The sequence below is a fragment of the Camelus ferus genome, chromosome 6, assembly GCF_009834535.1.
Source record: "Camelus ferus isolate YT-003-E chromosome 6, BCGSAC_Cfer_1.0, whole genome shotgun sequence".
Lineage (NCBI taxonomy): Eukaryota > Metazoa > Chordata > Mammalia > Artiodactyla > Camelidae > Camelus > Camelus ferus.
In genome coordinates this window covers 62,836,764-62,857,858 of record NC_045701.1, presented here as the reverse complement: position 1 = coordinate 62,857,858, position 21,095 = coordinate 62,836,764, and the positions used below count along the sequence as shown (strand labels likewise).

At 42.7% G+C, this 21,095-nt stretch overlaps 1 protein-coding gene across 1 annotated transcript in view; it reads right to left on the bottom strand.

Moving 5' to 3' along the window:
- FNTB (farnesyltransferase, CAAX box, beta) overlaps positions 1-21,095 on the bottom strand; it is a 64,989-nt gene that overhangs the window by 7,758 nt on the left and 36,136 nt on the right. Inside the window, exons 5-9 of the mRNA XM_006177748.2 lie at positions 18,482-18,628; positions 18,296-18,379; positions 13,468-13,554; positions 7,481-7,610; positions 4,723-4,855 (exon numbers count right to left, since the gene is read on the bottom strand). Of these exons, the coding sequence (XP_006177810.1) occupies positions 4,723-4,855; positions 7,481-7,610; positions 13,468-13,554; positions 18,296-18,379; positions 18,482-18,628 (581 nt within the window). The remainder of the gene's footprint in view (positions 1-4,722; positions 4,856-7,480; positions 7,611-13,467; positions 13,555-18,295; positions 18,380-18,481; positions 18,629-21,095) is intronic.

Sequence of the window (21,095 nt, the reverse complement as noted above, 5' to 3'; positions counted from 1 at the left end):
AGGAGAGAATCTTCTGTGGTAAAAATTTGTCAAAGTTTATAGTAAATGTGGTATATAAAGAGAGTATGTAAGTGAAATACTTAATTTTGGAATATTTATATACATAGACTACCACAGAAAATTAATGATTTTTAGATTTCTTAAGCGAGAGATGGAAAGAGAGATGGGGGCAGTGGGGAAGTGATCACTGGTTCCTAGGTTGAACATTGGATGAGCTACGCAGTTGGCTAACATTTGGGCGCCGGGTACAAAACCACTCATCTTCAACACCTGGATCCTGCCTGGCCCAGGGGATGCTCATACCAGAAGATGCACAGGGAAACTGAGCCCAAGGGAGGAGGGGCACTTTCAGGTCCCCCTTCTCGTGCTCAGCCCAGGACACACGCTTACTGAAGTGCTCTGTCTAGAATTATTTCCTTCAAATAGATTCACAGGAGTGAAGTGATTCATTTAAACAGAAAAAAAAAATATTTTCAAGGTTTTTAATAGATATTGATAAACTGCTTTAAGAATTTATATAGTCACCAGCAAAATTTAAGATTTTTCTGTACTACTGTCCAGCCAGCACTGGTTACCTTTTCAAAAGTTCTCAGCAATTAAAATGTTGAAAAGAAACAATACCTGATCGTATGTTTTGATTTGCATATCTCTAATTATTAATTAGGGTGAACTTTTCCCATACCTTTTACTCACTAGTTGTATTTCCCTTTTAGAGTGTCTGTTTTCTGAGATCCAAAAGTCAATTTTATTAATCTAGCTTTTTACTATATTTACCCTTTGTCTGTATCATATGGTATACTTATTTCTCCCTTTTTGTTCTATTTTTTTTGGTTGTATGGGTTTTTTAAATTACATATTACATATGCTATAATCACACTGTTGATTTTTCCTTTGTGATTTCTTCTTTAAAGAAGCATATTTAATGGGTATAGGAATTTGGGGGGATGGTGAAAATTCTAAAATTGATTATAGCAACGGTTGTACAACTCTGTGAATACACTAAAACTACTGAATTATACACTTCGGGTGAATTGTATAGTAGGTGAATTACATCTCAAGAAAAGTTGTTATTCTTAAAAGCATATTTATTAAAAGACTTACTATAAGGTAAATGATTACTGCTAAAATTGAAATCTGAAAAGAAAATGCTATATTTATTACTAAATGGAGTGTTTTAGTTACTTCCTACATTATTTTTTTTAATTTAAAAAAATTTGGGGGGAGGTAATTAGACTTGCTTGCTTTATTTATTTATTTATTTATTTATTTATTTAATTTTAATGGAGGGACTGGGGATTGAACCCAGGACCTCATGCATGCTAAGCATACAACTGAGCTATACGACTAAGTATACAACTGAGCTATGACTGAGCTATACCCTCCCTCTTCTTCCTACATTATTGAAGTCTAAAGGTTCAAAGTTCATAAACTCGACAAAAGCTTCCTGAGATCTTGAATTTGCCCATCAACACACATAATCAGGTGAGATGAAGGGAGATATGATTACAGGGTGATAACTGGGCACTGGAGTCAGCCTTTTAAGTCCTGTATATCGCTCCCTTAAAACACAGATCCCATTATAATGTCATTTTGCATTTCAAACGTTCCTTTTATCTGAGAAATCAAACATTTTTCAAATAGTAACTGACAGGTGCAGCCACATGTAGCTCAATTTCAAGGGTGGGTAAATACAGCCTGGGTTATGGGGGTATGGGGTACGTCCCAAAGAACATACAGCAACTATCAGTCCAAATAGAAACTCACAGGCCTGCTGCTATTTTAATGCTCCACAAAAAAAAAAAAAAAAAAGTCACTCTAATTTAGTTAGCATTTGATATTTTTAAGATAGTAAGAATAATTCATCCTACTCAAATACCATCTTCTACACATAAGGCAGCCACCACAATGAGCTGTGACAGCTACTTGCCAAGCGGGACTGGCCTGGGTTCCTGTGCTGCAGTGTGCCAGTCCCATGTCATCTTTTTAGTTAGCAGTGTGATCATTGTCTTTTAAAAAGGTATTTGTTCACTTATTAAAATAAAAATAGTAATGCACATGGTGGGAAAAAAAAGTACAGTATAGAAGGATATAAAATTTTAAAAGTCTCCCCTCCTTCATCTCCTACCCTTCTCCCAAAGGTACCCACTGTTAAAGGGGTCTGGGGTGGGGTGTACACTTCCAGGAAAGCTGTGTGGATGCACAGACAGTCTGCTCTCGGCCTGGCCTTCAGCACCTTCTGCTGCGTCCTGGAGAGCTTTCCACATCAGCCCACAGTACGCAGCTACTCTATGGAGTTGGGTTGTCTGCTATTAAAACTTAACTTCAGCCCACATCCTTTGCAATGTCTGTGCAGGAAAGCTCCCACTGGTACCCTTGCTGGGTTCAAATAATTTAAACTAAAGTCTTCAAACTACCCTCCAAAAAAATGACACACCTATTTACAGCCCCTCTAATAGTGAAAAGTGCCTGTTTTCCCACACTCTCCCCAACATAAGGTATCCAGTTTTCTAATCTCTGCCAACCTGATAGTAAAAACAAATAGTGCCCCGCTGTTTTTATTTGCATTTCTTTATCATCTTTTCGTCTGATTAATGGCCCTCTGTAGTGGTTACAAGCAGGGCTCTGATCCCTTGGGAAGTGGCAATCAGGTATTAGAAAGCAAGTCACTTACCCGCACTGTATTCCTCACCTGTAAAGTGGGGTAACAATAGTACCTGTTTCATAGGGTTGTTCTGAGGATCAAATGAGAAAATATATGTGAAATATACCCAGTTCCGTCCCTGGCTTACGGTGAGCACTTGGTAATTCTCAGTAGTTGTAGCAGAAATTACAATAATAATAGTTGTTCTTATTCTGTCTGTTCTGAACCTGTCTGTCTGGATCCTTTGCCTGTTTTTCAACTGTGTTGTTCATCTGTTTCTTACTGGTTGGTATGACTTTCTCAGATTAATGAAATTAACTCTTCATCAGGTGTCACAAATATTTTTCCCACCTTGCTACTAGTTTTGTTTATAGAATTTCTTCTTTTGTAAAATTTTTGTTTCTCTTTATGCAAGAACTACATATTAGTAGAAAAATTAGAAAATACAAATATAAAAGAAAACAAACATCACCAGTCATTTTACAACCCAGATACCGTCTATTAATATCTGGAGTCAACTTCACTGAAAATGGAATTACATATATCCTGCTTTGAAATCTAACTCTGATCACAGTATATTGTGAATATCCTTCTACGTCACATCTCCTTTTGACTCCCAATGTCAGTATTTTGCCCACAGCTCAAAACACTCCCTTCTTCCTAGACCCTGGTCTGGTCAAAGTCCGCTGTTTCTAAGAAGTGAGTTTCAGGCTTCTCCCAGGCAATGAAAAAAGCTGGAAGCACCAAGATTCACAGGCAAAGCTTTAAATGTGACGCATCCCCCAGCACTTGTGCTACAATAAACAAAGAGTGAACCAGAGCCTCTCCTGAAGACTCTGGCAGGCAGCGCTGTTACAGCTCTCACCAGATCTTCTTGGCAGCTACAGAATGACTGCATCTTATCCCCACCAGAGACAGGCTTGTAAAAGGCTGACGGCTTTACCAGAGGCTTGACCTCACCAATTCCAAAAACAGATCACTAAAACCCCAAGTTATTTCTGTTTTGAAACGCTGGTCTCTTGAGGAATTTCTGACTTCCCTACTATAGTGTTCAAGCCAGAGACCCAGCAGGCGCCAGAGCCAGAGGAAGGTTACGTCTCAGGACTCTCAAACTGCAAGCCCAGGGGGCTCTAGGCCAAGGAGCCTTAGGACAGACTGAGATGGGGAGATGGGGAGACGGGACAGAGCTCTGTTCGCTTCAATTAAGAATCAAAAGAGAGGGGCTCAGAAAAAAACAGCCAAAGAAGAAAAAGTGTGTGTGTATATGGGGCAGGGCTGGGGGGGGGAGGTGTACAGTAGAAAAGAATCTCATCTTCTGCATTTGAGCAATTAAGTACTCAACTACTAAGCCCAAAGAAAAGCATCCCTCTGGGCCAAGGGATCTCACTCCAAGACCAGATCAGCACCCAGCAGGGCAGACATGACTTCTCTCTCCCACTGGTTTCCGCAGAGACACCCTGTTCTCACACAGAATAAACGAGAAAGGTGATTCCAGAGGCAGCAGGTGGCCTGAGATCTTGAAAAGTAATAAGGGCAGGCTCCCAGAAGTGCGCCTGCTATCTCACTCCTTGGATCTGCATTCCCATCTGAGGCTCCACAGAAGTAAGCATGGGCCTCTCTACCTCAGTGGTACTGGTGGAACAAATCTGCATTCAGGATTCTCCAGGGAATTTAAAAATCACATTTCTAATGGTGACAGCTAAGCAGCCAGCCAGGCATGGGGTCTGTTTCTCCGCCCCTTCGTGCAACTACCTTCCCTTCCACTGTCATGACCATGTGTACAGCGTGGGTTCTCAGTTCTGGCATGACCCATACGGAGCTCTGCGTTGGAAACTGGGGCTTCACACCCAGCTGAAGTGGCCATCACCGGGGGCCAGGCACTCACCGCCTCCTAGCCACAGCCAGTGAAGCAGCGGGGACCCCTAAACCACTGGAGGGAAATCCTGGTTGGCACACATGTCCGCTCAAAATCCAGGACAGACAGAGCCTGTTCCGAGCCCTCTGAAAAAGCACTCTGGCCTCCTGACTTGGTGAGCAGCCGAGGGAAGTCTCGAGGCCCTGCCAACCGCCCCCGGGCTCACCTTGGGCGTGCAGCGCGCGGTGCAGCAGGGGCAGGAGCCCCGCCTGCCAGAAGGAGTAGCAGCCGTCCACCAGCTTGTTGCAGCGGCCCTGAAACCCACCTTCAAACCGCATCTGCCGGCTCGTCACCCATTGCTGAGGAGGAGACAGAGAAGGGAGAGCAGCTGGAGGTTAAAAGAGACATGAAACACAGCAAGACAAGATCTCCAGAGGCTGATCTAGGGATGGAGGGTTCCTGTCTCTTGGCTTCTTGGGACCGAGTGCTGGTGCTTCGGCCCCTGACCTCCTTGCCCTCGCTGCTGAGACAAGAGTGGAATGTCCAGTCTGACCCTTCGGAGGCAATAGGCATGGCTCTCTGCTCAGTGTCTGACAGACAGCTAACCACCTATTCATTCCTGGGCTCCAAATGGGTTCTGGGGCTGAGAGAACAAAGGAGCCTAGTGGGCTTGGAAGGAGACCTGCAAACATCTGTTAATAAACTAGGGAATTTAAGACAAGGCTACCAGTGGCTCGTTTCATCTCCCTGCTCAGGGAAGTTTATTAAAAGCATATAAATGGAGTTTTGTGCTACATTCATCAGATGATCTCAAGCTGTTCTTGACTTTTATTTGGCACCTGAGGAGATCCATCCATGGTTTCTTAGCACATCCATCCCTCGCAGGACTGGGAACAGAAGCCATCAGTCCTGATTCCCAGTGATGGCTCTATGCAGTCCAGCCCCTCTGCTTCTCCAGGGAAAACTGGCTGGCTAATTAGAAGAAAATATTTTACTTCGAACCCGTAAAACGGCTCTTGATGTCACTCAGTGATCACACACGATGCATTCCTCGCTTATCTCCAAGTTTTCTCAACACATTCTCCTATAAACATCAAGATAGTCAAGGGCTTGGCCTTAAGGAATGAGCAGAACCAACTGTCTGAGCAGATAATGACATTTCCAGTTCCCTCCCAGCCCTCCATGGCAGTTTCAGCCTCCAGCCGGGGACTCCCAGAGCTGCCTCGCCAAACTGGAAGACACAGAGAAGCCTACTTCCCCTGAACCTGGGTTCTTACCAGCCTGAGTTCCCGAAAGGGGCCACTAAGGACCCTCTTCAGAAGGGGTGGGAGGTATGCAGCCATCCTTTACTGTAGAGTTTAGATTATATCCCTGTTCAAGGCAACACCCGCCCATAGAAAGCCATAATCCAAAATTCTTAAAAAGAAAGTCACAAAAATACTGAACTGCAGGTGCAGGCACTAATATATCCCCAGTCAGTCTTAAATGAACCAGTGCTTTAGGGCAGATGCCCTTTAATGAAAGTAGGCTAAGCATCACTCAAGAAAGAAAAACAGGCATTACAGGAGGGAGGCCATTCTTCATTTTCACTTATCCCACAGATTTAAGTGTTTTTAAGCCAGACTAATTAATTTTTTCCAGTGCCCAAGACCATGGGTTTATTCTGTTTCCCTTAGCTTTATGAATTCATAAAATCCTTCAGATACGGGTCCTAGGTCTCCCAGAGCAAAGAGAGGGGAGGGAGCAGTCCGGGTAAGAAGGATGCACCTACTGTGTGCCAGGCTGTTTGTATATATTCTCTCCTTTAACCTTCAAAGAACTGTCACCTCTACCTTATAGAGGGAAAAAAATGAAGTTAAAACAGATTAGATCATTTCCAAGGTCACATGGCTATGAAGTGGTAGAGACAGGGTTCAAATCCAGAATACTGCCATTGTGACTGGGGCATTCGCTAATTACATTCCTTATTTCTGCCTGGGAGATGGGAATTTTATGTTTCACGCCTTGTTGGTGATCAGATTTTAAAGTGTCTGATGAGCTCTTAAGTCCATGCATGAAGTTGGCCATTTCGGCATAAACCTTCAAGGCTTTAAGAACCTTCAAGAAGAGTGTGCTATAGGTGGCTTCCTAAAGACAAGGACAAAATGCTGCTGGTCATGTCTCTACAAAGTCTACGAGAAATCGCTTGGAAGCTCACAATGGGTCTCACAATGGCCCCTGTGATGACATCTGAACTTGGGGAGAGGAGATGAGTGTCAGCTGCAGCTGGTTTGCTCGGAGGTCATGGTCAGGGAGTAAACGCTGCCCCAGCGACAGCTCCCTGGTGGCTGTGTGTGCGTGCTTGTGCAATAGGCCTCCAATGACAATTTCACTATAATCCAACAACTCCCTGAAGTTCATTCTGAACACTGCTCAGGAGCTTGGGGTTCCCGCACAAAAGCCTGGGCCACCTGCTCAAAGCACTTACCCGGCTCATGTGAAGGTAGTTATTAATGTTCACGTAGAGCAGCAGGTAATACAACCTTGGCTTCAAAATGCCTCAAAGCTCTTCTTATAACTTTTTCTCTCAGGAGATTCTAAGACACATGATAACCTCTAATTTTAAGAAGCTGAAACTACACTTTCCTTGGAAGTAAGTCGAAGGCACTCTGGCCCACCCCAGGTGTCTGAGGGACTCAAGGTCTGGGGTTGGCCTAACACACTATGTAGAAAGTTCAGAGCAGGAAGATGGAAAGGTGGAAAGAAGGGAACCGAGACAGAGTGGACATTCCCTGCCCCCTCCCCCACTCTCTCAGAGTTGTGTCAAGTGCTCCGACAATTAGATCTGAAGCCTTATTATGGGACTGTTAGTTCACACACTCAAGGCAAAAAGTCTGTTAGCCCTTCCTCAGCCAAACCATCCCAGGACCTGCGTGTCTGAGTAATCACATCACAGGGGCCTGGGGCCTGGGGCCTGAGGGGAAGATGGACTGACAGACACTTACCAATAAGCTCTTCAAGTTCAAGGAGCGTTCCTTCTTGAGAATGACCAGTGCGGCCAGGCCACAGAAAGTGTAGCCTCCATGGGCTTCCATGCCCGGCACCCCGCCAATCCCACCTTCCCAGTTCTGACACCTAGGAGGAGAGTGAGAAAACCGGATTGAGTGGTCAGTGTCCACCCACGAGAACAAGTGCAGGACCATGCGGGACAGCAAAGCACGAGTTCATTCAGATTAATGTGTAAGCCACTGCAACTGTGAATGGAAAGATGCTAATTAACTTTTGCAAATGCCTTTTCCTCAAAAAAAAGAAAGAAAGAAATTCAGAAATAACCTACTAACGTAACAAACACAGTACCTGAAAATCATAGTACTTTTTCGGAAAAAGTTATAAAATCATACATATAGTATAATAACCATCAGGTTAAAATAAAATTGAAAAACAACCACTAATCTAGTTCTCTTTTAGTACAGGTCTATTGCTGATACGTCTCCTCTTCATTCTTCTGTATGTTCAAAAAGTTTCTATAGTGACATATATATCTTAATAACTATTCAAAAGAAATTTACTTTTAAAAGTTATAATTTCTTATATTTTCAAATTACTCTATCACTGTAATAATTATTATTTGGGGTTAGACCATATATTAAGAGTTTATTTTCTAGTCATAAAAACATGCATAATCTTTGACACAGCAATGCAAGGTTATTTCTAGGAATTAATCCTACAAAATAAAGTAAGAATGTGTCCAACGATTAGATTATCAGAATGTTTACCGTATTCCCATTTATAACAAGGAAATATTAGAAAGAACTCAGAAGCCCAACAGTAAGTAACTGGTTATATAAATTATGGTATATCTGTATAATACTACACAGTCATTTAAAATGATGCTACTACAGCACTCTATTTAAAGATGTTCCAAATAGATTACATGAAAGAAGTTATAAAATAATAATGTACTATATGATTTTTCTGGAATTCTGAAAAGATACACACAAAAGAGTGGTTGGTGGTAGATTACAAATGGTTTAGAGTTTCTTCTTTTTGCTTGTCTGTAATAAACATGTTTTATCTGTGAAATACAGAGATTTTCTTTTCAGTATATCTTCATGTAACACAGAACTTTACCTCCACAGGTATGTACACAGAGTCACACTCCATACAGGTGTGCCCACCTCGCAAATCCTAGCTGGAGAACAGCTGCACAGGTGGATGAGCACTTCATCCCAGAGCTGGGAGAACTTCCAAGTGGGAGAGAAAGGAAGCAGTAATACCTCCTTCCTTAAAGGAGAGGAAGGCCTTGAGAACTCAGAGGCCTTCTTCAGAGAGGCCCCAGGCCCAGGGAGATCATGGCACAGATGCGGAGTCAAAAACTGGCTACCATTCCCTGAACAGACTCTTCAGCTTCCTCCATCTCCCGACCCCACCGCCACCCAAGTACACACAATCCATTTTCTTTCCAGTGCATGTGGCTTCGTGGAGCACAGGAATAGCTCAAGTCTGAAACGTCTGATGAGTGAAGAATATGCAAGGGATCTTTAAAAATTTTTTTTCTTAACTTTTCTTATCTTTAATAATTTTTTGAATTAAAAAAAATTCAAACAGTGTAAAAGAAAAAGCAGTAAAAAGTTGTCCCCTGCTGACCCTGGCCTCCTAGTCCCTCTCACCAGCAGTGACCACTGTCAGTTTGTGTCTCAGTCTCTTTCTCCCTCTCCCTACACACACACACACACACACACACACACACACACACACACAAATAATATACATACATATATCCCACTTTCCCTCCCTTTGTTTTTACGTGCACAGGAGCAATTTAGTAAAACGGGGGTATCTTCTAGCTAAACATAATGGATTGAACACAGGGGCCCAGTAAAATGAAAGTAAAGGGATTTTTTTAAAAGGGTAAACCCACAGAGTAAAGAGAATAGGAGAGGATATGAATACAGACAGGAGATAAAATTTTGAAAGACAGAAAAGGAGAGAGAGAAGATAACTGACTTGACAGAGAAACCTAAACCAGCCCCAGAAGGAAGCAACAGAAAGCAAGGTGATGTGCTCCGACAACAGCCTGAGGGACTGGAGACAAAAGGTACTCAAGTGGGATGCGTTTGAACCAAGTTGATCGGTTGTAAATTTATAAAAGAATCAGTTAGACGTCCAGGTACCCAGCAGAAGTACTCAAACCCAGCAGAAGATGGGAAGTTTCAGGGGTTGAATCAAAAGGATCTGAATTCCAAGATATTCAGCACAGCTGAGAACAAGCAGGAGGCACCGTACTGAGCAAGGGGATAAAGTGAGCGTCTACAATCTAAACACAAACGCCCCCACCCGCTTCCCCTACTAGTATTTCACAAAGCTGGCTGCTAACTTCATACCCCAACCAGGAACCTGGAAGATTCTTCTCTAGGGGAACGACTAAGTCCAAGGGAAAAAAACTCTACAGATAGTGATACATGAGCATTTCCCCACGAATGGCTGGATCCCAGCCCCCCCTGGCACACACAGTTCCCCATCAACTTTCTAGCACTTGACACTTAAATATGAACACCAGACATTTGAGCAAAGTCTCTTTCATGTAAACATGAAACAAAAATAAAACAAACAAAAATAAACTGGAGAAAGTAATGTAGGGACAGAAGTAAATTTTAAAAGTTAAATCTTTAGATAAGATACTATATGAAATAAAGACACTGCAAGATAAAATATCCCTGAAACAAGAGCAGGAGAGTCTATTAAAAAAAGAATTCTTGGGGGGAGGGTATAGCTCAGTGATACAGCATGTGCTTAGCATGCATGCGGTCCTGGGTTCAAGCCCCCGTTCCTCCATTAAAATAAATTAATTAATTAACCTAGTTGCCTCCTCCCTCAAAATAGTAACAATAATTTTTTTAAAAAGAAGAATTCTTTTTTTATACATGGAGATTAAAAAATAAGTCCTGGAAAATTTTTAAAAGAACTACAGAAATAAAAGCCCGACAGAAAGATTACAAGATAACAGGTAAGTGGATCTCTTAGAAAGTACAATAATAAAGATTAAGAGGTGGAAAACAGGCAAAAAGTTTCTGAAAAATTAGAAGATCAACCCTACTTATAGGATATTATAAAAAAAGTAAACACAGAAAACGGAGGAGAAGAAATCAAAGAAATAATCAAGTTTCTTAGAAGTAAAGTACATGCAATTCTAGATTGAAGACATCTAAGTGCCCAGCACAATGAATGAAAAAAAAAATCCATATCATGGTTCATCAGCATGAAATTTCCAAACAGCAAGATTAAGAGAAACAAAACAAAAACAAACAATGGATTGGGCATACAGTGGGTTGGGAGGCAGTAAAGCACAGTGGGTACAACAGGTTTTGGTCACTTTGTATTTCAGCTTAACATCAAATTCAGTATCCCTTCATTTTACATATACGGAAACTACAACATGGAGAGGTTAGATAACTTGTCCAAGGCACAAAGCTAACAAATGACAAAACTGGGCTTCAAACCCAGGCAGTCAGAGTTTCACATCTAGTAAGTGCCTAATATACCAATCCTCCTGCAAATAACAGCTCTACACTCTGAACAAAACACACTAGAACAACTTCCTGAGGGCTCAGGAAACTGAAAAAAGGTGGGGATTTGAACGCTGGAGCAGTCAGTCCCTCCCTTCCCTCACTGTATTTGTTTCTTCCTGATTTGCCCTCAGGATGGCTACAGTTGCCCAGCATGGCAGCAGCAGCTCAGGGGAAGGCAGCTGACACTCATAGAAAACCCACCATCTTTCTGGCAGGAAGAACCAAGCTGACAGAAATTGAGCAGGAATCCTAGAAAGAGGAGCACCAGAGAAGGAAAACCCCAAATTCCAGGTTTAAACTTGGCTCAAGTTTCTACCTGACCCTGAATCACACACACATGCACTGGGCAAACTGAAAGCAGCATCTGACCAAGAACTGATCCCAGAGCAGAGCCACTGCCCTTGCAGGTGTGTCTAACCAACTTGACTGCCTGCTAAACATCAACACTCTTCAAAGTAATCTAACAGAACCCAGTCTCTACAATGAAATATCACAATGGCCAGGGTACCATCCAAAAATTATTTGACACAGACACTCAGGAAAATGTGACATGTCAACTCCTAGGTATCCAGATGCTGAAATTCCCAGACAAGAATTTTAAAGCAGATATTATAATTTTATATTTACCTCAGTGAAGTTAAGAAAAATACACTTATAAAGAATAAAAAATGGGCGATCTCAACTGAGAAACAAAGTACAAAAAAGAACCAAACCCAGACAGTCTAGCTCAAAAGGCCATACTCTCACTCCTTTAACTACAGCTCCCTTAATATTGAGTATCACCCACCGAGTCCTCAGTAAATGCTGATTATCATTATTATCAGCCTTTTTAACAGTGACAGACACTGGAAGCCAGAAGGTAATGGAGCAACATTTAAAAATTCCAAAGGAATGCAATTTATACAGTAGAAATCTCTAACCAAATGAACCATCAATCAAGTGCAAGACTAGAACAAAGACACGCAAAATCTTAAAAATGCATCTCCCAAGTTCTCTTTTTTGGGATCTACTGGAACACATGCTTCATTAAAATGAGTACGTGAACCAAGAAAAAGGAGGACAGGGGCTTCAACAAAGCAGAGAAGTGAAGTGAATTTCATGCTGAAAGGAAGCTTCTGCATGCCTGCTGTGCGGCAAGCTGAGAGCAATCTGTCCAGACTGAAGCAGGAGGGCAGAGGCCCGAGGAGGGTAACTCAAAACACACGTGCACACACACCTACTCAAGTACACACACAAAAGAGAACTGATACATTTCCTGAGGTGTCTGATTATATTTAGAGTGATCTTACAGCTCTGGCAGAAGATTTGGGAATGATTTCATGATACATACATTAAAAAAAAAAGGTAATGATTAATTCGAGGAAAATAAAAATTACAGAAAAAAGTAAATATGATCATAGTATATCACTTGGTTTAGCTGTAAATTATACTTTCATAGTAACAAGTATTACTTTGATAAAAATTAGAATGTAAAAAAAAAACAGTACGGCCTGGATATAATTCCTTAATAGTACATATAAATCTACTATGCATTTTTTTTAAAGTTATGAAACACCTGAAGCATCCAGAAAAGTACAGCAAATAATATACAGAACGAACATACATGTGCCTAACACCTGGCTTTGATTTAGCCACATGCATTTCAGGTCTTTTTATTTTAAATAAAGAACAATTACAGATACAGACGAAGTCTCCTGTGTCGAAGTACAGACCTCCCTTAATCTCATTTTTTGTGCTTTCTCCCCAGAAGTAACCAGCATCCTGAATTTGGTGTTTATCCTTCCCAGCATGTTTTTATGTTATTACATGTGATTCTTCCCACAGACAATATAGAACTGTTTGGCGTGTTTTCAGATTTTAAGTAAATGTGCTGATCTGCATGCTTTCTTTCATATCCTTTTTATTTTTTTAACTCAGTAGTGTTTTTGAGATTGATCCCTATTTACACGACTCTCTAATGCATTCATTTTAACTGCTCTATCATAGTCCAGCATTACTACATCACAACTTGCTTATCCACCTCATGCTTGTGAACATTCAATGCGCTTCCAGTTTTTTGCTATTAAAAGTAAGTCCTGTGTTTGTCTCTCTCAGCCATGTGTGTGAGTTTTTATAGAAGTGAAATTTTGAGGTCATCAGCAAGGGCATCTTTGACATATTTCCAAATTGCTCTCCAACCTGGTTAAATCCATTTAGACTCTGACCAATACTGTTATCCAAGTTTTTGATCCTTGCCAATCACATTAAAGAAAGTTTGAGAAAAAAGCAAACTTTTAAAGTATTTTTGAAATGCACAATTCTTCAACCATAAGACATCTCCTGTGATTTTATATTCCCTCTGGTCCTTCTGCATTTGCTTTATTTTTCAGAAGTCTTGACCACTTGCTGTCTAAGAGGCCAAGATAAACCCCAGCCTCTCTCACCTTGCTATCCATTCGGCAGTGCCCTCAAACAGGTCTGGAGTGATGATGTTGGTCAGAGAAGCTACCGAGGCGGCACAGTATGCACTTCTGGAAGGACAGAAATAGAGGAGAGGGTGTTAAGCTTGAAGGTAGAGCCTGAACAAGGCTCACGGAACTTCTTGGGCGAATTGCTCTCTGCTGTAATCACTGCCTGTCCTCACTCTTGGCCCACAGTCAGTCCTCCTGGTGTCCAACCGGGCACTCTGACACTCTGGATAGAGTTGCTCACAGCAAGGTTTCTGTGAAAGAACATGACATTCTATTCTCCCTGCCTCCACATGGCCAAATCTACACCAGACAAAATAACCGTACCAATTCATGTCAACAGGGAATTTAGCTCTTCTTTCAAAGGCCCACGAAGGCTCCCAAAATTCCTCGGTGTCATTCAGGTATTTCTGATATGCCCATTCATTCAGCTGTCAGTACTGTTTTAGACCCAGGATTTGTCTGTTTAATGGCATGGACATGCTAAAGGTTAACTATATTTTTTTCCACAACAGACACTCCAAAAGCAGGCCGCCAGACCCCAAGGGCTGCTGAGACCAGGCAAGGGGAATCAGAATAGGTGAGCCCAGTCAGATTCACTCTTTAGGCCTCTAGAAGGAGAAAAGAGTTTTCATTTCAAGCACCTCACCGGTCACACTCACTCACTCACTCACTCACACACACATACATGTGCACGCGCTCGTGCACACGCACTTTAAAAAGAAAAAACGTCTTTTTTTTGTCATGTTATCCTACTTGATTTGGAATAATTCTTGCCGTTTTATCCTGCCAGCCCTAATTCTTCTCAGGACACATTTTATTTCAGCCTCTTCCTCTATTATGTAGAACACGTCTACAAACTGTCTTTTCTTCCCTTCTATGGTCTCTTCAAATATCTAACATCTCAGCTCCATTTTATGTTGAAGACAAAAATTATTCTAATTCTGGTTACAGATCCTTTTTCTAAGGGCTCCTAAGGAATAGAAACAAGAGGAAAAGGAAGGCTCTAGTTTTGATATTATTCAACATGGTTATAATGTTACGCCAAATGCACTGAGGCAGTCCAGTAAGCTGTGTGCATTATTATCCTCCCAGCATTTTTATCAGCCTGCTCATGGAGGTGGAGGCACACCAGCAGGCATCAGAAGCACGCAGGAGTCCTTTGTGCCAAATGTTATCATCTACATAAACTGACTGCTCTCAGGTCTCGAGCCTCTTAGAGGGTCTCAAAAGTATTTGCTCTTGAATCCTAACGAACCTCTGAGGAAGGCAGGTGGCCAACAGTGTAGTTTGCCTCTCATCAGTGGAAGACCTGAGACCTGCTTCCAGAAGCCACTAGTCCTAGACCTCACACAGAGATGGGGAGCGAGCAAAAGAAACCTGTTTGTGCAGCATCTTCTTCTCTCCCTCCATCCAGTCATCACAATTCTCAAATCTATCCACCTATCCTCCATCCTCTCTGCTGTCACCTGAATCCAAGTCACCATTACCTGTCCGGTCTTCCTGCCTCCAGCACTGAAGCCAGAGGTGCTTCACTAAAGCACTACAATCTGTTCCCTGCAACTGCAGAACGTCTAATAACATACAAATCAGACTGCATCACTCTCTACTTAAAACTTGCCAATGGCTTCTCACTGCTTTTGAAATAAACTTCAAATTAAGAAAAATAAAAATAAATAAATAAACTTCAGACTTCAAGGAGACTGTGGGCTGTTCCCAGCCTGGCCTTCCAGCTTCACCTCGGGCTCTGCCCACCAGGCCCTCTGTGCTTCAGCAACACCGAACTTCTCCTTTCTTAAACACACATTACGCTCTGTCACCTAAACTTTTGCACATGCTGGGTCCATGTCTCCCCACTACCCTCTCAGAATGTTCCGTGTTATATAACCTAGATGAGGAGGTCAGGAATAAATCATTGCTCCTTTCTTAAGAACTGAGAAAAAAAAAACGGTGCTTGCTATGGGTTGACTGCGATGGGATTACTGGCAGCACACACAGGGGCTGTAAATGCCTCAATAAGCTCATCTCAGAAACTAGCAGGAGTTGTGACAGACCTGAAAGATCGAGACCAGTTCTGTCTAATCCAGAATGAGACCAGCCAGCCTCCAGATGCCACCCTGTCCCCATGACCACCGCTTCTCCTCAGATCAAATCCACTCAGGGGGAACCAGCTGACAGTCAAAAGAACACCAAGTGAAAAGTGATGGAACTGGGACACGAGAAACCAGGAGCAGCAAGGAAATGGGATGCGATCTGCTAGGTTTCATCCATCATTCGCATCTCTGAGTCTCTATGTGACAAGCATGGCTCGAACGGCAGGACGCTACCAGGTAGGAGATCAGGTGGAGGAGGAATATGCCTACAGTGCTCATCAATGGAACAAGTCTATTTTATTGGGAGGGTTTCCTAGCATTTGTCTAGCAGATATGAATGAAAACACAGAAGAAGACTGGTGATTGAACAAGTAAGTTAGAGAATGATCATATCTGAAAAACAACGTACGCAATGAAATGCCAAAGTGATTTTGCCAGGGTTTGTTTGCTTTTGCCTATAATCTCAACTTTAAAAAGCTAAATTTCAAGACTGCGTATTTGGTTGGAGTATCTGTAGAACTGGATGAAAATGTAGTGACCAAGAGGGGAAAAATATCTTCTAACTTTTTTCTTAAGGTGTCAACACAACACTGCTTTTCTTCAATAGATGTATTGGCTTCATTGGCATATACTGTGTTAAAAACAAGACAAAAAGCCCAAAAGGAGTCGCTTACGCTAAGCTCCACATCATCAAATTGACACTTAAGGATGGCTTCAGCTGTCCCAGAAATGGGACCTTAAACCAGTCGATCAGGAATCACTTGATCATCACTAGTCAGGTAATCTGCATGACAGATCCCTGCTTCCCTCGAAGGACAGTGACCTTGCTATAACTAACCTGTTCTTCTGTCCCCGCTCCCTGCAGCCTATAAAAGTCTCCTATTTTGTACAGCTCCTTGGAGCTCCTTTCTATCTGTTGGATGGGATGCTGCCCAATTCAAATCAATTTTTGCTTAAATAAATTCTTAACATTGTTAATATGCCTCAGTTTATTTTTTAACAACAGACACCAGGATATTGTGATATAAGAAATACATACTTGTTCTTCTCGGTTCCTGGCACAGAGCTCCTAAAACCCTTAACATTTCCTGAGTGATTGGGGTGATAGGAGAGTCTTGTTATTCATTACAACCCCCATTCAACCTCCTCGGGTTTATACTAATGAAGTGACTCCTGCAGGATGGAGGCTGGCTGCCAGGGGAACAAACCGTGTGATGAGAGGGTTGGAACTTTCAGCCCTGCTCCCCAGAGGATTGAGTTAATCACCAATGATTCCATCCATCATGCCTACATAATGGGACCTCCATAAAAACCTTCAGTGAAGAAGTTCGGGGAGATTCTGGTTTGATGGACGCATCCAAGGGCCTGTTGGAAGGATCGCACACCCCAGCATCACGGGGACAGAGGTTCCTACACTCTGGACCTCTCCAGACCTCACCCTATATACATCTTCATGTGGCTGTTTGTATCCTTTATGATTCCTTTATAATAAATTAGTAATAGTAAAAATTTTCCCTGTGTTCTGTGAGCCGTACTAGCAAATTACTGAACAAAGGAGGGGGTCCAGGGAACCCCTGATTTGTAGCCAAGTCAGGCAGAAGTGTGGGAACCTCCTACTTGTGATCACTGTCCAAAGTGGCAGCGGTCTTGTGGGACTGAGTCCTTAGTCTGTGGTGTCTGTACTAACTCTGGGTAGTGTCAGAATCGATTAATATGAGGGAAAAACACACACACACTTGGTGTCAGAGGTCTGCTCACCCTTCTGACACCAAGTGAGAGCAGGGAAGTAGTTTCCCTGGTTGATACCTAGTCTGATTTTATGGTTTGAACAGACAGGTTACAGTTAGAAGAAAATCCCCCACTGAAGGTCTTTGCAGCCTGGTTACCTACTTTACTTGCAATGCGTTTTGTGCTCCACAACTTTCATGGTTTATTCTTCCCCTATACTTTCAAACCAGCAGTTAAGCTAGAATACTACTCAACTTGTGTAGAGGCAAACACATTTACAAACAGGCAGTAAGATGGCTTTGATATAGCAACCTCATAAAAAAAATGAATTTGTCAGATAAATAATAATAATTTGGTATAAAATCTCAATGATCCTTTGAGAAAGGACTAGTTCACTGAATTCCCTATGTACTTCAGAGGCAATCTCCTGCCAGGTGAGTAAGCTACTTGCTAGGTACATCGGACAATTCTTGAGAAAAATGATAATTTTGAGCCAACTGGTTCCAATCAGTTAATGCAACTGTTTTTCATATACTCTACTGGCATCTAAGAGTCACCTCTCAAAGCAATTATCACGCAGGTGTTAAGTCATGAAGTCATCAAATTCATTCAGAAAATATTTACTGAAGTCCCTGCTGGGCTTTCTTCTCCCTTCCTATCCCAGAGAGATGAAAGATTATATTATACCACACAGTTACAGATGATGGTGTATCACTTCATAGCAAACAAACGTATTTTTCATTTTTAAAACAAAAGCATTTGATTTTGTTTCTCTTACTTATATTTTGGCATTTACATAGAAGTCATGAGACGGTGATCCCTGAGGACATGTGTATCGTATTTGCAATGACTCTGGACCACGTCACTGACACGTCACTCTGCGTGCCATCCTGTGAGGCAAAGCTTCCTTGGGTTTGGCAAGTCTCATGGCAGATATGCCCTAAAATCTGCTAATGCAGCAGCCTAAGAAAAACCCCACTCACCTCACATCCACCTCACCTCCAACGTGCATGAGAAAAGAGCCATCGGGCTGCTTCAGTGAGTACAAATACTGGAGAAGCTTCTCTCTGAGAAATGAACAGGAGAGAGGCAGGAGACGGCAATGGTCAGTGCAGGGTCAGCAGGCGGGAGCCCGGCTGGGTGTCCGGCCCCGCTGGCTTTGGCTGTACCTGTTAATGACGTCATAGGCCTCCTCGGTGCCAATGATGCACAGTGCATTGACTGCTGCGTACGTGGGTGCGAGGTGTGGGTACTGGCCAGGGCCCCCTCCAAAGCCACCTTCTGGGCTTTGACACAGCTCCAGGAACCGACACACGCTAGGTACATAGCCAAAGGGAAAAACAAAGTAAGAGAGCAGTCATTTCAAAGCACCGAATCCCACCACAGTACATGCCTTTCCCATGCTCCGCCCTCCTCCAAAGGAAAAAAAAAAATCTCTCCTACCATCTAGTCAATGTATACTGAATTCAATCAACACCTGTAAAGGGCCCAGCTCTCCACCCTGCTATCATGTTTTGGATGCCCTCCTTTATGAGCTTTGTATTTAAGCATTTACCTGGTCATGAAGCAAAGAACATAAGGCCTGGCAGAAACACACGGCCTTTCGCAGAACTGGGGGCTAAGTCTCACGCTTCTTGACCAAATCTTTTCTACACTTTTCTCTCAATTTGCCACCCTGGATCTGTGTGCCCAGGCCCTTCTTACCTGTGGGGTACCTCGCAGGCTTTGGGTTTTGCCTAAATCAAGGTGATGCTCAACTACTTCTTCCCATGCTCATCACCCAGGCCTAGAGCCATCACCTAGGCTTACCGGGAATATTTAAAGAGGTGCCTCCTCACTCCCATTGCCAAGTAAGCCCTAGTGGGGCTTCTGATTTTTATTCCTACCACCGACGAGAAACAAGCTTTTAATGGAGTCTGCTTCCATGGTTAGAACGAGAGACAAGTGGGCTTCCAGCACGCTCACTGCATTGTGACAAAGTTAAGTCCTGCTGGCTCACGTCACAAGACTGCACCCCTGTCTGTGGGCTTTTGGAGAATCTTTCATGCGGGTCCACAGAGGCTCCAGTTCCTTCACTGAGGGAAGCTGTTTACTGAGGGTTGGCCTCCAAACCCTGGCCTCCAAGCATGGCATCAGTTTACCCAGAAGCTGGATTCTTGCTTTAAGTGAAACCAAGAGAGCCCCTCTTGGTCTAAGTTCCTCTGAAGTTCACTGGAAAGGGGGCCCCCAGGAATGTGCTGATTATCAAGTTGTTTCCCCACGACTCACAGCGTCCTATTAGGACGAGCCCTCCTTTAAGAGAACCAGCTGCAAATCTGGGTCCTTCCAGTGACCAGGCAGCCTTCTTTCCCTGGGCTTTTTGGTCTCATTCTCTCTTATCTACTGCTGCCAGAGAGACCACATAGAGTCTACTCTATGGCGCCACTGAGACACAAGTTGATGGCTGCCTTCCCACGTCATATTTGATTACTTTTGATTTCAGACCTCCCGTTACCTGGGCAGGGACAGCCAGAGAAAATGCTGCTGATTTGCTAGTGGAGTCATAAAATTGTCGCAGGTTAAAAGTAATACACATTCACTTCACTTTGCCCTGGCAGTTCTACCGTAGGAAACCAAGGATTGAAATCGAAGTTGATAATCAGAGAAGGACGACAGTTCTGTGGCATGTTTTTAATAGCAATTAATTTTTGCAGAGAAAATGAGTTTGTTGCCTAAAATATTTCCCAAACCCTCATCAATTCTTATCCTATTTCCCAGAAACAAATAGCTAACTAAGTTCATGGTCTAACAAAAGTTGGCTGCACTAGCATGCAAAAAGTTTTCTGTATCACGAAAGCAAAAAAATTTTGTTTGATTTCAAACTTAACAGCACATTTTAAAAAAGAAAAGAGAAAGAAAAAGTCATGTTATCCATTCCCTTCCCCAGCTCCCATGACAGAATTAGGCCAAATGCAATACTCCTGACCTTGTAGCCTGAAGTCTGGAATGGGCTGGGATCTGAATGTACCAGACACCACTAACTCACCCCTCCACGCCAACCTCCCTCAGCTGACAGGCTGCTTCTGACTGACTGTGGGGCACTGCTGGGGAACAGGGGCTGGGCATTTCTTGACTCCCAAGACACTTCCGTGCTACAGAACATTCTGATCCAGAGGCTTCCCAACTCACACCTTAAGGAACTGGCAAACTGACCATGAAGCTACCAGCTGTCGTTCGCAGAACTCCTGGCAGTTTTGAAAAGCAAAACGCAAGTGATATTTCTCACTATGAAAAGGGGGAGAAAAACTTGTCCTAGAGACCAGAAATTCACCAACTAATGGAAAAAATATCGCAAGCAGGAAACACTGAGCAAACACCAGAACTGGCACACACTGTGAAAAAACAAGTATTCATAAATCACTCATTCAGTCATATGACTGAAAGATCGAGGAGATCAATTTTCTTTCAAGTCAGCAAGGCATTTCATTCTAGCTTATGTGACAATTTCCAACAAAGTAGAAGACTCTCTTCTAGATCAGGTATTTAAAAACCCAAAATGCGTATATCAGGATCACCAGAGAGCTAATAAAGAATTCAGAGACCCAGACTTGCTGAGGCAGGAAAGAGCTGGACCTCTGTATTTTTAGACTCTCAGGTGATGTGGACACACACAAAGTTTGAATACCACAAGTCTTTGCTGAGTAATTTGAATCACTTTGGGGATATTTAAAAAAAAAAATCCCAAAGCCCAGGCCACATCTCATACCAATTAAATCAGAACCACTGAGGGTGGGCCCAAGAGTT